The 16,448-nt window shown below is 34.3% G+C and overlaps 1 protein-coding gene across 2 annotated transcripts; it reads right to left on the reverse strand.

Moving 5' to 3' along the window:
• Window positions 1-3,029: 3,029 nt before the first annotated feature.
• On the reverse strand, window positions 3,030-14,535 carry LOC122296380 (synaptotagmin-5-like). 2 transcript variants are annotated; one of them, XM_043106008.1, is made up of 14 exons: window positions 13,963-14,535; window positions 12,106-12,180; window positions 11,906-12,013; window positions 11,184-11,216; window positions 11,003-11,092; window positions 9,005-9,124; window positions 8,242-8,385; window positions 7,337-7,756; window positions 6,796-6,930; window positions 5,724-5,942; window positions 5,337-5,609; window positions 4,513-4,650; window positions 3,828-4,130; window positions 3,030-3,451 (listed from the first exon to the last, which is right to left on the reverse strand). In XM_043106008.1, exons 1-14 carry the CDS (start codon window positions 14,152-14,154, stop codon window positions 3,236-3,238), a joined length of 2,466 nt encoding a protein of 821 aa, XP_042961942.1. In that variant the 5' UTR covers window positions 14,155-14,535; the 3' UTR covers window positions 3,030-3,235. The 2 variants fall into 2 exon arrangements, with proteins under 2 accessions (XP_042961942.1, XP_042961943.1); XM_043106009.1 differs by lacking the exons at window positions 11,003-11,092; window positions 11,184-11,216.
• Window positions 14,536-16,448: the final 1,913 nt, after the last annotated feature.

The raw sequence follows: 16,448 nt of genomic DNA on the forward strand, positions 1-16,448 counted from the left end.
AATCTGTTTGAGGGAATGTAATCTTGAACTAGGTACATGTCCTAATCTACAATGCCATATATCTAATTGTTTGTGAGTAGATGATAAAGCAAAAGGTATAGAATTAAACTGAAATGAATTACAGATTTTAGCTTTTGATGAAGCTTGAGTTAGATGGTAAAGTCCTTCTTTCTCAAGAGCAATCCCAATCATCTTCTCCATTGACTGGTCCTGTAAAAGGCAATGGGAAGTAGTAAAGGTAAGAGAAAGATTAGATTGTTTAGTGAGTTTGGAAACAGATAATAGATTGAATGAAAATTGAGGAACACACAAGACATTATGTAAAAATAAGGAATCTGAGAGACATACAGTACCAATATGTGTAGCTGGAACTGTAGTACCATTAGGAAGATTTATAGATGCATTAAGTGGTTTAGGTGTAGAATGATATAAAAGTGGTGAACAGATTATATGATCTGTTGCACCTGTGTCAAGAATCCAATATAAACTGGAATTTGGCTTAGAATCAACAAAATTACAAGAAAGTATAGGTTGCACTTTACCAGAAAATTGAGAGGCAGTGACAAGGTTAACAGCTGGTTGGACATTGTTTTGGTTGGAAGAATTGGGTTGTGCTGAATTTGCAAGTGCCATTAGTTTATTAAATTCCTCTGGAGTGAAACAAAACTTTGGTTGCTCATTACTATTTTGATTGTAGACTTCTGGAATTGTAATGGCAGCATGAGCAGAAGCCACATTTCTTCTTCCTTTTGATCCATTCCAGCCAGGGGGATAACCATGAAGTTGGAAACACTTGTCCACCGTGTGACCATTATAGCCACAATGAGTACAATGTAGAGTAGATTTCTTTGGTTTGTCCTTGAAAGATTTTGGCTGGTAATTCTGCTGATTGAATTGTTTTGCCATCAAAGCATGAGTCTCATTATACGTAGCAGAATTTGTAAGCTGCCTCTGACTTTCTTCTTGAAGCAGTAAAGAGAAAACATTGGACATGCTTGGTAATGGAACCATTAGTAGCAATTGACTTCTGATAGAGGCATAGGAATCATTTAGCCCCACCAAGAATTTGAGTACATAATCAGATTGTTGACTGATTTGTAGAAAGTTGAAAAGTTCACAAGTGCATGTTGCCATCTTGCCACATGTGCATGTTGGAAATGGCCTATAGCTAATGTACTCGTCCCAAAGAGTCTTGAAGGTACTGAAATATTCAGTAACAGAAGAAGCACCCTGATTGATGCAACTCAAAGATTTCTCAAGATGGAAGACTCTTGGTCCATCACTCCTGAGATATCTGGCTTTAAGCTCATTCCAAAGATCAACAGCAGATACCACAAAAAGCAAGCTATTTCGTATTTCTTTTGAAATAGAGTTCATCAACCAAGAAAGAACCAGATTATTGGCTCTTAACCATGTTGTGTATTTAACAAGTTGATCAGCAAAGGGAGAAACAATTGAACCATCTATAAATTGTACCTTGTTCTTGACTGTCAATGCAATGACTATTGAACGACTCCATGCAACATAGTTTTTTCCATTGAAGATTTCTGATACTAACAAAGCACCAGGATTGTCACTTGGATGTAGGTAAAATGGACTCGATGAGTCATCTGAAGGATTGATAGGAGGTCGATTAAAAGAATTAAATGAAGGATTGTCAGGAGAGGGATTGACAAGAGGAGAATCGCCAGAACTCATTTTCAAGAATGTTCAAGAAAATGCAAGAAACTTGAAGATAATCGATGCAAGAATTCCAGAGCAGAATTTTGCAAGGCAGAAGTTGAGAATTCCAGAGCAGAATTGAAGTAGATGATGCGGAAGCTTTAGGTTTTCAATCTGATACCATGTTGAGAATCAAATGAATCTGAACTAGGTGAATGAATATGAACTTGTTGAATGAAAAATATAGAAAACAGAGGAGGCAAAAGGATCTTGGTAAAACTACTGAATTGTAATGAATGAATTTTACATCAGACTTAAGTCCTATTTATAATACATCAATAGTACAATAATAGAATAACTAACTCTCCTCTTCTAACTTTCTTTCTATTTTAAGCCTTTCTTCTTTCCTTTTTAATTCTATGCTTTCAATATGAGATGGAAGACTCCAACAAGTGATACTCTAACTTATATGTAGAGCTTCCTCATTTTGACTACTCAAATATAAACCATTTTATTGATATATAGACAAACTCAAGCCAATACCAATGTCCTTAGGCCTCAAATTTGGCAAAGGGCAGTATAATTGTAGAGGAAATTATGTAGACAAAATAGAGTGTATTGGTTATTGGATAGGATATGGTGGTGATGGGAACACGAGTTGGGGGTTTTTCTCTCCCTCCAGGCCGAAAACCTCTCCAGCCAAAGCTCGATTACCCAGCTTCCTTCAAAGCCCACCCTTGTACCATTTATGGTCTTGTTTTTAGTATCTTTCTTTGGCATTGGTCTACACCACGAAGATGATATGATCTACTACCTTTCGGTTACCTATAATCTATAAGTGTCACTCCATAGCCACTGATCCTTCAACTAGCAGAAGAACATCTATAAAAAAGATATATATGTGAGACTCACACAAAATCTAAATTGCACGTGGAATCCACACAACTGCTGTACACGATAGCTTTCTACTCCTACAAGCAGCACCAAATGATCCAATGGTCGTGAATTTTTTAGATTCGGCTAACTTTATTTTAACCAATACAGACGAGCAAAGTGCATCACAAACCAATTTGTCATGTTATTAGCCGTGACATTAAAGATCAGAAGTATCCAAACTTTATCAAAATTGCCAATAATGGCTCCCTCTTATGGAGAATGAGTGGGAACTAAGTGATTGGTCTTAGATTTCCCTTTTTTATTTTATTTTCTTTAATCATGAATTTTTTTAAAAAAAATAATATTTGCAATCATAGAGTGTTCAGGTGTTGCATACTAATTTTGAAAAAAATGAATAAATATAAAACCAACCCGAAAAAATAATGTTTAAATAGTGAACTCCACTCTCTTTTAAAAGGAGTACGCGATGCTTGTATAACACATGACTGTATTCTGCATTACTCATTTATAAGGCATTCATACTATGTATACACGGCTTGAAGGTGACATGAACCATGGAAGACTCATTAGTTGGAAAATCATGCATGTACACTTCTTTATCTTTATTGGTTTTCTTGTAACTACACTATGTTAAGGGACAGAGATGATCATTAAGATTAAAACTCAAAGGAACACTTCAATTGCCGGAAGGCATGCTCAAGGGAGACCTGTTAAGAACTTCCCGACCGAGATCAGATATCTTGTTAATAAGAAGCATTTGCTCTCTCTCAAGCTCTTCCATGTACACTTCCCGCAAATCCTCGAGGCTTTCTAATTCACTTAAAGCTGTTGAGAGCCCTTGGAGATCCCTGTCCTCCATTAGAGAATGGAACTTGTTTCTCGCTTCTTTCATCTGAGCAGACCATTTTAAAGAACATACGTTAGGCATAAAGGATAAGATTCAAATTAAATTTGTAATAACGGATCCACATTTGGAGAGAGATGCATCTTAAGATAGTGGCATCCTGGTAAAAAAAATCATAGGCAAGTATTCAGAAATGTTATAACCAATGGCTGGAGTCTAGTAAGCTTCAGCAGATCAAGCAGATTGATTTCAATCAGGGAAGCTCATAGGAGAAAAATCATTTGTGATTTCAAAACAAGTCAATGCCTTACGTAGATTCTGTTTGAGTTTGACTCTAAACTCATCTAATGATGATGCATGCTAAATGTGAAATCAATGACTCTGGAAGAACAAGAAAGAAAATAAAAGAACATAACACAATCACCTGGCTAGAAATTTGGCGTGCTTTAGTTATGGATGGTTCAGAATCTAAACTAGATTTCTTCCCTAGCTCAGGAACTTTTCTTGTAATTTGAATGTGAATCTCTCCCCTCTTCACCCCTTGGAGGGGTATCCACTTGTCAGACATCTGATTTGGAGGCAATCTCTGATATTCTACAACACAATCACCTATATTAGATGTGGGTAGTACAGTATTGTGGTCTTTAACGTGCAAAACTAGGGGACTGCCATCGTCAGGAAACTCTAAGGTCTGATTCCACCGGGGGTTCAGCGTTTTATCCATAACCTGTAAGGCAAAGCATGGCACAGCAGGTAAGGGATTGATATACTGCAACTGCAAGCTCACGTCATACGCAAGAACAAAAGCTATGTGAACAATATAAATGGTGAACGCAAGAGAAAAACAAATCAGTAAGCAATCAGCTTTTCCTCAGATCAAAAGCCTCAAGACGTGAATTCCCAGATCCATATAAGCCAAACCTCGATTAGTCACGAGGATTTTTGCCACTGAAACCTCTTTAATGTGGTATTACGTCCACCATTCACGCAATACAGGTTAAAACAATAATAGTGCTGAAACTTGATCATGAATGGTTCGGGTAAACATCAACTGAACTTGAAAAAGCTAGCTAGCTGTATCATGATTGATAAGTGCGGTTATCGCAAACCTTTGTACTTTTCTTGAAATTTCCATATTGAACCCTCACAAAAGGATCACTTGTCCCTCTGATATCAGCAGCAACAAGGTCTTTTGCTTCAAGGAGAACAAGCTCAATCCAGCCACCGACAGAACCTATATCTGAATCCTGAACATATATAACCAAGAAAAGAAGAGGACAAAATCATATAAGAGTGGACACTTCTAATGTGAATAAAGAAAAATTATGGGTAACACTATCTTGAAAACTTGGGAGGTTAAGCTCCATTAATACAAAGAAAAATCTGACAAAGCTAACTGGGAACAAGCTAAATTCAATGCTTTCCCTTATATTGAGCAGGCCAGGCCTAAACTTGGGATTCCTAGTTCACACATGCACAAAAACATGGAGGCCTACATAGAAAACCCATCGATAGATGAATTTGCTAGTCAATGAAAATGCTTTATTCCTTTGTCAATCCGAGGATATTCACAAGTCACCCTATGAGCCAAAGAAATATAATCTTAGCACCCTCAAAATCTTTCAAATTGTTATTATACCCTTGAATTGCAATATAAATTGAGCACAACATTGTTTTTTGTGAAGCAATATAACTTTAGTTCAATATTTTAGTTCTAAAATGAACTGTACTATGTCCACAATTATATTGCAGCCAATGTTGGATTAAGAGTAACCATGACCTCCACAACCAAGTCTGTGGCTACCATACTGAATCCTTTATAAAGAATTTGGATCAGCCTAAAACTTATCATGCCCTTGTAGTTTTTTCTTTTCGGTATTTCCATATTAAACTAATTGGAAAGATCAATATTTTAATTCGAATATGAATATACCATCGATCCCTCATGGTCGTCAGCTCTGACTGCTTCTATCTGAAGCCTCAGCTCTCCTGAATTCACTCGTTCAAGGGGAACCCATACATCCCTTATTGACCCTTCCACCAGTCCTTCTAAATTTACTCGTGCACAGCCAATGTTGTCATCTCCAAAGGTCTCTTCATTGTAGCATTTTATTTTAAGATATTCACCATCTCCTATCTCATCAAATTCAAACTTCTGATTCCAGCTAGGAGTTGAACCACGAACAGTCATTGTTCTCTGGAAAGTCTGAAAAGAAGGTTTGTGGACAATATATCATAATAATAAAAAATGTTTGTGTCTTTGATAGTTCAGACCTTTATTCATATACCACATAACGTTATGAAGAAAAGAGAAGCCTACTTTTCCATACTGCATTTTTACATATTGGCCGCACTTTCCAGGTTTGTCTTTTGCAAGAAGATCCTTTCCTTCTACAACAGTTATACTGATTTTCCTCCCAGTTCTTGACAGAGAAGTGGATGACCCATTCAATGATTGATTTGAGCTAAGATGAAAGCTGTTCAAGGTGTGTGAACCATCAGAGAATTGCCATTCTTTTAAGACAAGCGTCACTGTCAACTGCCAAGTTTATTTGAATGAGGGAAAGAAACTAAAAATAACTCATTATTCAAAGCGTACTTCAGTAAGCAAAATAAAGAAATTAATTAAGCATCCACCTTACTATTTATATAAAGAAGAATGAAAGAGAAAGGAACATAATACCAGTTTTAATTGATTAAAGAAGCACTGGTCAAATTTCAAGGTTGAATTAAACTTATTATTGGTCCAATAGTTGGTTGGAAACATGATATCTATTTGCAGGGTGTTTATATAGTTGTTAATGTGACAAAAAACTCAATTATATGCCATTTGATACATCGATTACCACATCTAGAAATCACAAGAAAGTACATTAAACTACTATTGATTCATCTTACAAATTATAAAATATATTATAGCCTTTCAAAGGTAGATGGCTTCGCTGTTTATTAGAACTAAATAATATCACCAATTGAAATATATCTACTCTCATTAAGGGCATTGCAGAATCAGATGAGTAAATTTAAAAACCATTTTAATAGGTATATGCAATTGTCGTTAATGTGTCAGTCCTATTACTTGATTGAATTAGTGATATCTTCAATTTTTATCTCCATGTAATGATTCTGCTCAGTAAATCTTTCCACAATAAAGGGAATCAATAAAATGAAGTCTCTTCAAATATTTTCATGAAATTCAAACTTCCTGTAGCCAATTTCAATTTGAGATAACAAAAGTCATCAAGTGGTTGAGAGATTAATTTTACATTTTAAAAACTAAAACTGCTAATGTGGAAAGAAGAAAGAAAAAGCAAAAACAAAAAAGGATGGGACAGAACAATCATAAATATAGGGAACAAAATGTATTGTCATGAAATTAATTAATGTTTTACCTCCCCTGAATTGACCCCCTCAAATGGTATAACCATTTCAACTTCTTTCCCGCAAACCTCAGCATGCTTGGCTATTACGCCAGAGTCGGGTCCTATTGCCCAAAATGTTGTGGAATCATCTGCTACATACTTCATCTGCTCATAGGATACAAGAACTTGACTTATCTGACACTCTTACAAAGTAATAATTGATATCCAGAGTACCTATTCTAGATTAAAACTATTTATTGACTACCCATTGACAATGAGTTTCTATTCTCCAATTCTTATGTGAAAAAATTCTGACAGTTACTTATGAGATAACTGAAACAAGCACAATCAGTGATAACCGTTTATCAACCAAACTTAGCCATTATATTTGAAGTCATGCTACTTAGTGGCTTAGATAACTTATTTTAACGTATTGTGGCACAAAATTTCATGACTTTTGACTACAGCCTCAAGCATGTCAATATGCATTGCAATCACAAAAATCCATTATACATGCATCAAATGATGATGGCCCATGGCTTAACAATTTGAAACGACATTAGCAGATTACCTTAATCTCACATTGTGCTAGATAGTCATACTTCACGTTGCTTGGGGTACTCTCATAAAGATGGAGTTTAATAGTTCCTGTCTCTTCATGTAAAACCATATTAAATGTTGAATTCCATGTGGGACTTGAGCCTGAGCTCACACCAGTTCTCCTAGTTAACTGTTCAAGTTCAACTTCAACAAATGTCTGAAGAGCTTTATCAACAAGCTCGTCTTCTAAATTACCATTTGTAAAAGAATTTAGCTGCCTTCTTGATGAAATTCCTTTCAAGCTATTCCTAGAAAGTTTCCTTGCTGAAACTACTGTGACATATATAATCCCGCCAACTGCCTTCTTCCTCAGGTCAACTGCTGGCAAAGACAAACAACGGCGGCGAGGTTCAACCATAGTCTTCACTAAGGTTTCAGTGAGAAGCTTAACCTGCATGAAAACACATAATTTTAGAATAAACTATTAGAAATTTGCAAAAAGTGTAGTTAGATAACTGCACCAATTTCAGGTGACGAACATGCCATTATGATTTTAAAGGGGATTCTGTGATCATATCAAAGAAACAACATGAGATAACTATGCATTATACAACCTGCATAATGCCCAGAAAATTAGTTTCATGAAAATTAGTAACCATTCTCTACTATGACAACTCTAAATTAAGTGGCACAAAAATGTCAGTAATTGTGCACCAAATTTTGACTGTATCTTTTCAGAACCATTTCTTTGAAAGAAAAGGAAAAAAATCCTGTGATATGAAATGCACCTGACTACTATTGACATGGCAGAAAGCTGCAGCAAAACAACTCAATATACCATACCAAATCAAGATGAACTGAACCCAGTTCAAAATAAAATGATGTGGTCTAAATCAATTCTTTATGTGTTTGAATATGATCACTTAATGAACCCACCAGCCAAGAAGAAACCATAGGCAATTCTGTGGCAGGTAGTGATTGGCTCCCGCCACTTCCAAAGGCAACTCCAATTTTCACTTCAGGTCTTGAAACAAATGAATACAAAAATGCCTTCCCATCCAGAACCGGCATCAACAGAACCTGTATAAAGTAATCCAGTGAATGAATAATAAGTAGAATCACTGAATGGCTTTCATAGTGATACACAACAGTCAGTGCGATCAGAAACTGTGAGACACAAACTTTGGAGGCAAAAATGGTTAGCCATAAACTAAGGGCAAACCATTAGTTGTAAGAGTGCAAACCACCAATATACCATTGAAGAGAAACAAAACTACAACTAAGATGCATCCATTCTGTAGCCCTTCAATGTCTACCAAGGATTCATGTAAAAAACTCTACTTTAAACACAAGGAAAAGAACGTGTGCCTTGTCATGTGAAATCTCAAAATGTGTAGAAAAATGAGAAAAAAACTCCAATGTTTTATCCATGATTAAAAATATCTGTTCTGTGATCAGTTCATGGCGTAGACATGAATTACACAATAAGTTGACTCACACTAATTAAAGACTGCCCTTGCTTATGATTAGTGTTAGATGCCACATAGTTTCCAACACAATCCTTGGAACTCCTCTAGGAAAGATTCACATACTATAAAGATAGTAAAATCATATTTATTATCCAACATATTTTAGTGTCATAAAGTTATTTGACCTATCCTTTTCATTCCATTAAGGGAAAAAAAGCTACTGTACATACATCACCCTTAATATGAAGGCTATTTATAACAATTCGTGCAGTCCCCCTGAAGGCCAGCTTAGCAAGCAACAAAATACTCAGATCAGTAGTGTCCCAGTCAAAACCAAATCGCATGATTCTCTGTCAACATAAAGATATTTTGTGAGATCCCATGAATTTGGAAACAAAATTTCAATGCTCGGCTAATTAGATAAACCATTAAGTGAATAGAAAACAAACAGAAATAATAAGAAACCATATTAGTTGAAAGCAAAAATATATTGATGAATCGTGAACACGAATAACATGCACTCTTGGAAGCCAGAGTAATACTAGAGTTTGGAGGATGGCTCCTCTTTGCTTGATGTGGACGTATTTGCAGTAACAAAATGCTAAAACATTTGAAGATGGCAAGAGGATGGTGTTGGTTAAAAGCCATTATCCTCAAAACCCTTCATAGTTGAATGGCTGCACATAACAACTCCCGTTTTACTAGTTCTCTAGATTTTAAGGAGGATTGTTCTTTTTCCACTACTAGTTGGTAGGGCATGGTCTCTTGTATACTTCCTGTGTACATGGGTTACCCTTCTACGCTATTATTAAGATTGACTTACTGATGTTATAAAATTGAAGTATTATTATGTGTTTACTTAATTGGGCTGTCTACTTGAATTGGTGTTCCTATTCTTGTGAAGTCACAGCCAAGGCCCGAGTCATTATATATAATTATTTTCATTATTTCTTTCAGGCCATTATTGTTTTTAACACAATGGACTTCTTGATATGTACTCAAAAGACAACCACCGTTAACAGTATTGACAACTTTACATCAATACCACAATTTTAACACCTTGGTCAGCTATGAAGTTTCTTTTTACCTTTTCAAGTGCAAAGTGACCGAATCTTAAATTTCAATTGAGCACATTCTTCTGTACTTCTGTTATTAATGGTTCCCATATCAGATTCTCTCTTTATGGTTAATTATTTTGCACAATGTCTTCTCAATCCATATACACAGGGACAGACAGACAGACAGACAGAGAAAGAGAGATAAATTTGCAAGCACATCTTTTGAATGAAACTTATTGTGGAGAATGATATTCACTAAGAGGACCAATATAGGGCAAGTCAAAAGGCTAACTGCACATCTGAAAAACGTATCAAAACAACTATCCATGTACATCATTTGGATCATGTTGAAGAGCAAAAAGGGTCAAAGGAGCCAAGAAAGTGTACTTATTCAGGAATCATCTATGGTAGAAATTGTTAAAAAGTTGTTATTTCAAAGCTAACAAAGCTTATATGGTAGAAATTCCACTTCTGATAGACTTTTATCAATATTAAGAAACTACTAATTTCCTCGGATTGCTTTGCACATTCAAGGCAAACATCCTAATGTGCACACACACAGACACACACAACATCATCTTAGTATCTGATAAGTTATTGGGTTAATTCTCCATTCATTTGAAAATCCACCATCCAGTTTAAAACATGGTGGAAATGCAGAGTTTTGTAGTGATGTCATAATGGTCAAATCCTGGTCGATAACAAACATGGAAGCTGATAACTACTAGCATCGTACAGTTATGACAACTCAGGCTGGCCTTTTAACAATAAAAGCCCCAAGTAAATTGCATGAAGCAATGCACTTGATAGACCATTAACTAGAAACGAGACAATGAAAAAAAAAACATGGATACTAACTTTAATAATAAAACCTGAAAAAGGATTTTAATCTGGTTGACGTGTATACACACACACACACACACACATATACACAGACAGCAGAGAAACAACAACAGAAATCTATCTTGTTAAAGCAACCTCTGTTCCAAGGAAAAGGCCTGTTCTTGTTGTAGGCTCTAAAATGTCCTCAGGTCTTGGTTTAGGTGGTAAAGGGTTTGTTGAGATTGAAAAGGTTTTAGATTGAGTTATCACAGGAAAACAAAAACAAAAGGGAACTCCCAAAAAGAGTGGGATGCACATAAATTTTAAAAGAAAATGCAGAGATCCAACCAGATCATGTGAACATGACCAGCGAGTCCCATGAAGACCCAGAATTGGTGGGCTTGAACCCAATGAAAACTCCAGCAATTCAATTTTTTCCTACACCAACGAGAGCATTTTTTCAGTGGAGCTAGTGTACAATAATCCTCAGTCTATGGATACAAGTGAAATAAACAATTAGATCACTTACGATAAGCTTTGATTTTTGGTGCTTTAAACGTTTCTGCATAAATTAAAAATAATAAAAGATTTTCAATAGAATTTTATCACTGAAATGCATATATGTATCTACATACACCAGACAAGAAATCAAAACACTTACGTAAAAAGTGCTAACCCAAATTCCCGCATTAGATTGAAGTGAATCCATTCCAAGAATTTTATGATAATAGAAGAAAAGAAAGTCACTATCTTTAATCTCCTGTGATGTAGTCAGTAAAGGAATGCCCACAATGTAATCTTGTATCCATTTCTGGAATGCTTTTCTTTTGAGATTTAGATAATCCTATTGTACGACCCCCCCCCCCCCCCCCAACCCACCCAAAACAAATGAAGATCATGGATCCAATCTATCTGACCTAGAAAAGAGGTTGATCTGAAGATCCTGTGACATTCCTGTCACTATATGAGATGGATCTATGATAGAAACCAATATAGACACTATACATCTTCCACCATATCATCAAATTATTTTGGAAAGGAAGCATATTCTAAGTTATGTACCTGCTATTACGAATCAGCTTCAAGTCTGAGAAGTATGGAAAAATAGGTATGTTGGAGAGGAATTGATTAAACATCGATAAAAAGAACATGTACTAGCAAGAAGTAAATCATCAAGCAGAAGGGTTGCATATTTTCTGTATTGCATAAACAAAAGTGGATCTTGAAGTATATTGTAGTACAGGGTCTCACCTCAACAATGGATGAGAACCTTGTTGAGAACTTTGGGTTAATGAAGTAGGGCCATACTTCCATCAACAACTTATTCAACCATTCACAGTGCTCCAGTGCTGTTATAGGCTGCATAAATGAAAATGGGTAAAATTCACTTCATAACTCTCAAAGACTCAAAATTCAGATAACCAGAAATGAAACGAAGATAGAATGGCTACTGAGGTGCTTCGTATAACTTGCTTCCATTTTTCATTCAAGTCTTCAACAATTCTTCGACGTTGATAACTCCCATACTGCAGACATGAAAGTTATATCACATATTATCACCATGTACAAGTTATTTTTGTCCAAAAATATCACAAGCTTATTAGTCATTTAATGAGTGAGAACTGAAAAAAAAAATGATGAAACTTGCAAATATAATTCTGTTAAGCAGAAACTCAATGTAGAGCTTAAATTAATAAAAATCACAGGGAAAAGAAACCACAACAGATAATTTTTATGAAGTGGACGTGAAACTTACAGCTCTGATACACAAAGAAAATGGGAACATAAGAGGTTTCTATGTGGGAGTCTAGTGGAAGTCAAACTTCTATTCCTGCATTCAATCCCTTAACATAAATAACTATGCACAAAATAGAAAGTGGTTTTAAGGTGGCAAAAAGTACAATTGATCCTCCACCAATGTTTTAAATTCAATTAACAGCCCATGAGCTTCCTAGTTTTTGTTCTAATGCTTCTCTTATGCAGAAATAGTACCATGCCACGGTTTGTAACAAAAGCTCTATTTTCTTTTATAGGTCAATGCAATTCACAGAACCGTACAGGACTGAATTCATAATTTCATCTTTCACCCCTTATTTATGAGGTGTTGGTTGCATAAGTTCCCATCAATTATTTTGTGCATATTAATGTTTTTTTCCTGGTAAGCAACATAATATATCAAAGGATATCCTCTCTCCATTGTCTGACTAAATTTGCATCCACTCTCAAAATTTTAATGAATAATTAAAACTTAAAATTTTTTATAATTAAATAATATTTCAGGTCCTAATTAATCAATTGCAAAGGAACTCAGTTTGGGAAATAGATGGGATTTCATCCAATTTCATAAGGATTTAATCATAAATGTAAGGTACAATTCCATTTAAAAGAAGTTAGACAAGGGAAAGTTTGAGTCCGAATAAAGAAACAGACAAGTGAAAAATGAACTCAACACGAACCTGAATCATGAATAACAGCTAAAATTAACTATTACTAAAAAACAAAGTATTCTGAGAAAAGAAGGCAATGAGCTTTAAACTCAGGAACCCCAAGAATGTAAATCAGGTCCCCCGTACAATATTTGCCATGCTTGATAACCCCCTATAATATAGACATGAAACAAAACCACAGATGTGTGTGTGTGCACACACACGAACATATGCATATACATGTATTCCTGCATACATACATACATACATACATACATACATACATAAACGCCTACATATACCTATTTTCCTTACGTATTTATCTTTTTACAAGGAAGCCTGGATCCATGAAGGATGAACATTCGTAGAAAGAATACATTTTTATAAAAATTCATAGAGAAATGTCAAATTTTACTGCAGAATGCTTGGAAGCAGCACGAAGTATATGTTTGTATAATAAAGAGCCACAAAGATGAACATCGAAACAAAAAGGAAAAACTCATAACATTTTTAAATAAGGAAAAGAAAGTACTGGTAGAGTTGAAAAGCTCTGAATTAAACAAACACAAGATAAACCTTTAAAACTTAATAGCTCAAGGCCAGACAATTTTCTTTCCCCATGGTACTAGTATCAACAATTTTACAAGAAAAACATAATTAAAAAGCTTTATCCAAAACATCAATAAAAACGACAATAACAATAACAATAACAACATAAGCTTAAACAGACAAAATATCAAAAACTCTATTGTGGTGTCATTTTGCCTACTCTTTGTGAATTCCACTTATGTGTTGGCTGCATCATTTTTTTTTCAATTTGAACAATCGCATAGCGAGCACAAAAGTGACTGTGTAGCAGAACTCAAACTACAGGGAGCTAACCTGTATGGTTGTCCAGACAGCAACGGCGAGTGGAACCCAGTGGGAGAAAGAGAAAACCCATCTCTCAATAGCCCAAGCAACCAATATCAGAGGAATCAAGGATGGAAGTAAAGGCTTCTCTGCTATAAGACGGTTCAGAAAAACCAGAGTCTCATCAAAACTGAACGCTCTCCTTCTTCTCCTAGTACTCATCGATCTGTGCAAAAACCCAGTTCGACAAACTAATCTCCAACTTAAATTTCCCCCGTATATATAACTTTATTCCAAGGTTAAGGGTATACAACTTTATTCCATGGTTCTTGGGTACGTAACTTTATTCCATTTTCATGGGAATGGGAATAATTCAAGGGCCAAAAATAGAACTTCCCAGAAATAATCTTTAGTTCCCGGGAAGATATTCTGTCAGTTGAAGAAGCCTAAACGACGAAAGAAGCTGACCGAGAGAAACACATGAAGAGGATAAACGATTTATCAAAGAAAACGAAAGAAAAAAACAGCAAGAAACACTCTAGAGAAGACGAAAAGTATAGTCAGCGAGAAGATCAAAAACTATCACCTGCGTTAAAGAACGGCTAGTTGTCCGAATAAAAGTACGGGGCCATGACATCCGCTCTCATCTCAAAAATTATTATAAATTTTTATATAAAATATAATAAATTTTAAATTTTAATTTTAATTTTAAAAATATTAAAATAATAATATTAAAAAAATAATATTTTATTTAATTTTTAATTTTTATTTAAAACATCACTTCTCATATTAAAAAAATTATTTAAATAGTAATTTTATTTTAAAATAAATATAAGTTGTATTTGATTTTTTTGTTTTATTTTAAATTTTATAAAAATTGTATTGATATTTATATTTAGATAATGGTTATAAAAAAATTAAAAATTAAAAATTAAAAATTATTTTAAATTTAAGAATTATTTAGAAACAAAATTACAAAAGAATAATGTTTCTGCCTCTAAAATCATTAAAAGTTTGGATAATATAGTAATTTTTAATAAAAAAATTTGGATAATTTTAAAAAAATATTATATCTCGTGACTCTCGTGTCCAAAAGTGTGGTGCATGATTAAAATATTATCTCATTCATGTTTATTAATTTTTAAAAAATTTATGTTCCAAGAATCCTACGTAATTAATCTTTGGTCATCAAGATTCGCGACCGGTGGCTAGCTTTTCCAACTGTCCAGCCCACTCGCTGCCACGCTCGTGTGATCAAGGCTTATCAGGACGTGTCCAATGGGTTTTCCGACCCCACCCTATGAGAATTGACAGGCACTTTACAATACTATGATTGGGTCGTGTATCCACGCGCAGAAAGTGGATTGATTTTTTTAAGAGTCGAGGATGTAGCACCTGACCGGTTTTGACAAGTATTTTTTTATTTTTAAATATTTAAAAAAATATTATGATTCAAAAATAATTTCTTAAAATATATATATATATATTTAGACCAAATGTTGGTGAGTCTAGTATTTTTTATTTTATTTTTAATGCTACATTATTGCCGATAGGGGTGGCAATACGGTGACAATATGTTACACAACCCGTTAATTCAATACGAACACGATACGATAATAGCGGGTTAGGGTTTAGTCTTAACGGATTCGGGTCAAAACAGGTTGACCCGTTAAGACACGATTGTTTAACGGGTTGATAACGGATCAACCCGTTTTGACCCATTATAACCCGTTATGACACATTAAGAAAGTTAAAGTTACAATTATACCCTTTTATCTAAAGGTAAAATTGTTAGAATTTTAATTTCGATATTTTTATTATTTAGATTGTAATTTTGGACTTATAGTTAGTTTTATAATTTTTATAAATATTGTGATTTTAACATTTATAGAAAATTATGTTAAATTTAATCAAGTTAAACTAGTTAATTTTAAGCATGTTTAACCCATTTACATAAACAGATTGAAACGGGTCATATTATTTTGTGTCAACTTATTTAATAATATTTACTAATGGGTCAAAACGGATTGACACGATACGACACGTTATGTTAACGAGTTAGGTTAGGATTTGAGATTTTGACACGATAAACTTAACGGATCATGTTAGAATTTACTTATATAATATAATATACATATTTTAATATAACACGAACACAATCTATGATTTGATATTCCTAATTGCCGATGTAGGCTTCGGCGCATGGTGGGCGCTGCCAAAGATAATAATGAGCAAGGAAAACCGTACAGAATTGAAACCTTGATCTCCGTTTCGTGTCTTCTCCTCGTCTAGAAGATATTTGGAATGTATTAAGTTTCAACGTTGAGAAATGTTGAAATATATTATAAATAATAATAAAAAATTAAATAATAAATAATAAATAACAATAAAATAGATAAAAAAATAAAAATAATAATAAATAATAATGAAATATATTAAAAAATATTGAATATTCTCAATACCTAAACACATCATTTTTTCTTTTTGACTAATTTAAGGTTGCTTCAAATCTCTAG

The sequence above is a fragment of the Carya illinoinensis genome, chromosome 15, assembly GCF_018687715.1.
Source record: "Carya illinoinensis cultivar Pawnee chromosome 15, C.illinoinensisPawnee_v1, whole genome shotgun sequence".
NCBI lineage: Eukaryota > Viridiplantae > Streptophyta > Magnoliopsida > Fagales > Juglandaceae > Carya > Carya illinoinensis.

Bases quoted from the DNA above. Each gene is read 5' to 3' on its own strand.
- LOC122296380 (XM_043106008.1), bottom strand. From the start codon at position 14,154: ATGAGTACTAGGAGAAGAAGGAGAGCGTTCAGTTTTGATGAGACTCTG. The intron at 6,931-7,336 runs GTAATCTGCTAA...TCCTATGAGCAG, and splicing joins TAGCACAATGTGAGATTAAG to ATGAAGTATGTAGCAGATGA. The intron at 5,943-6,795 runs GTAAAACATTAA...TAAACTTGGCAG, and splicing joins AGGGGGTCAATTCAGGGGAG to TTGACAGTGACGCTTGTCTT.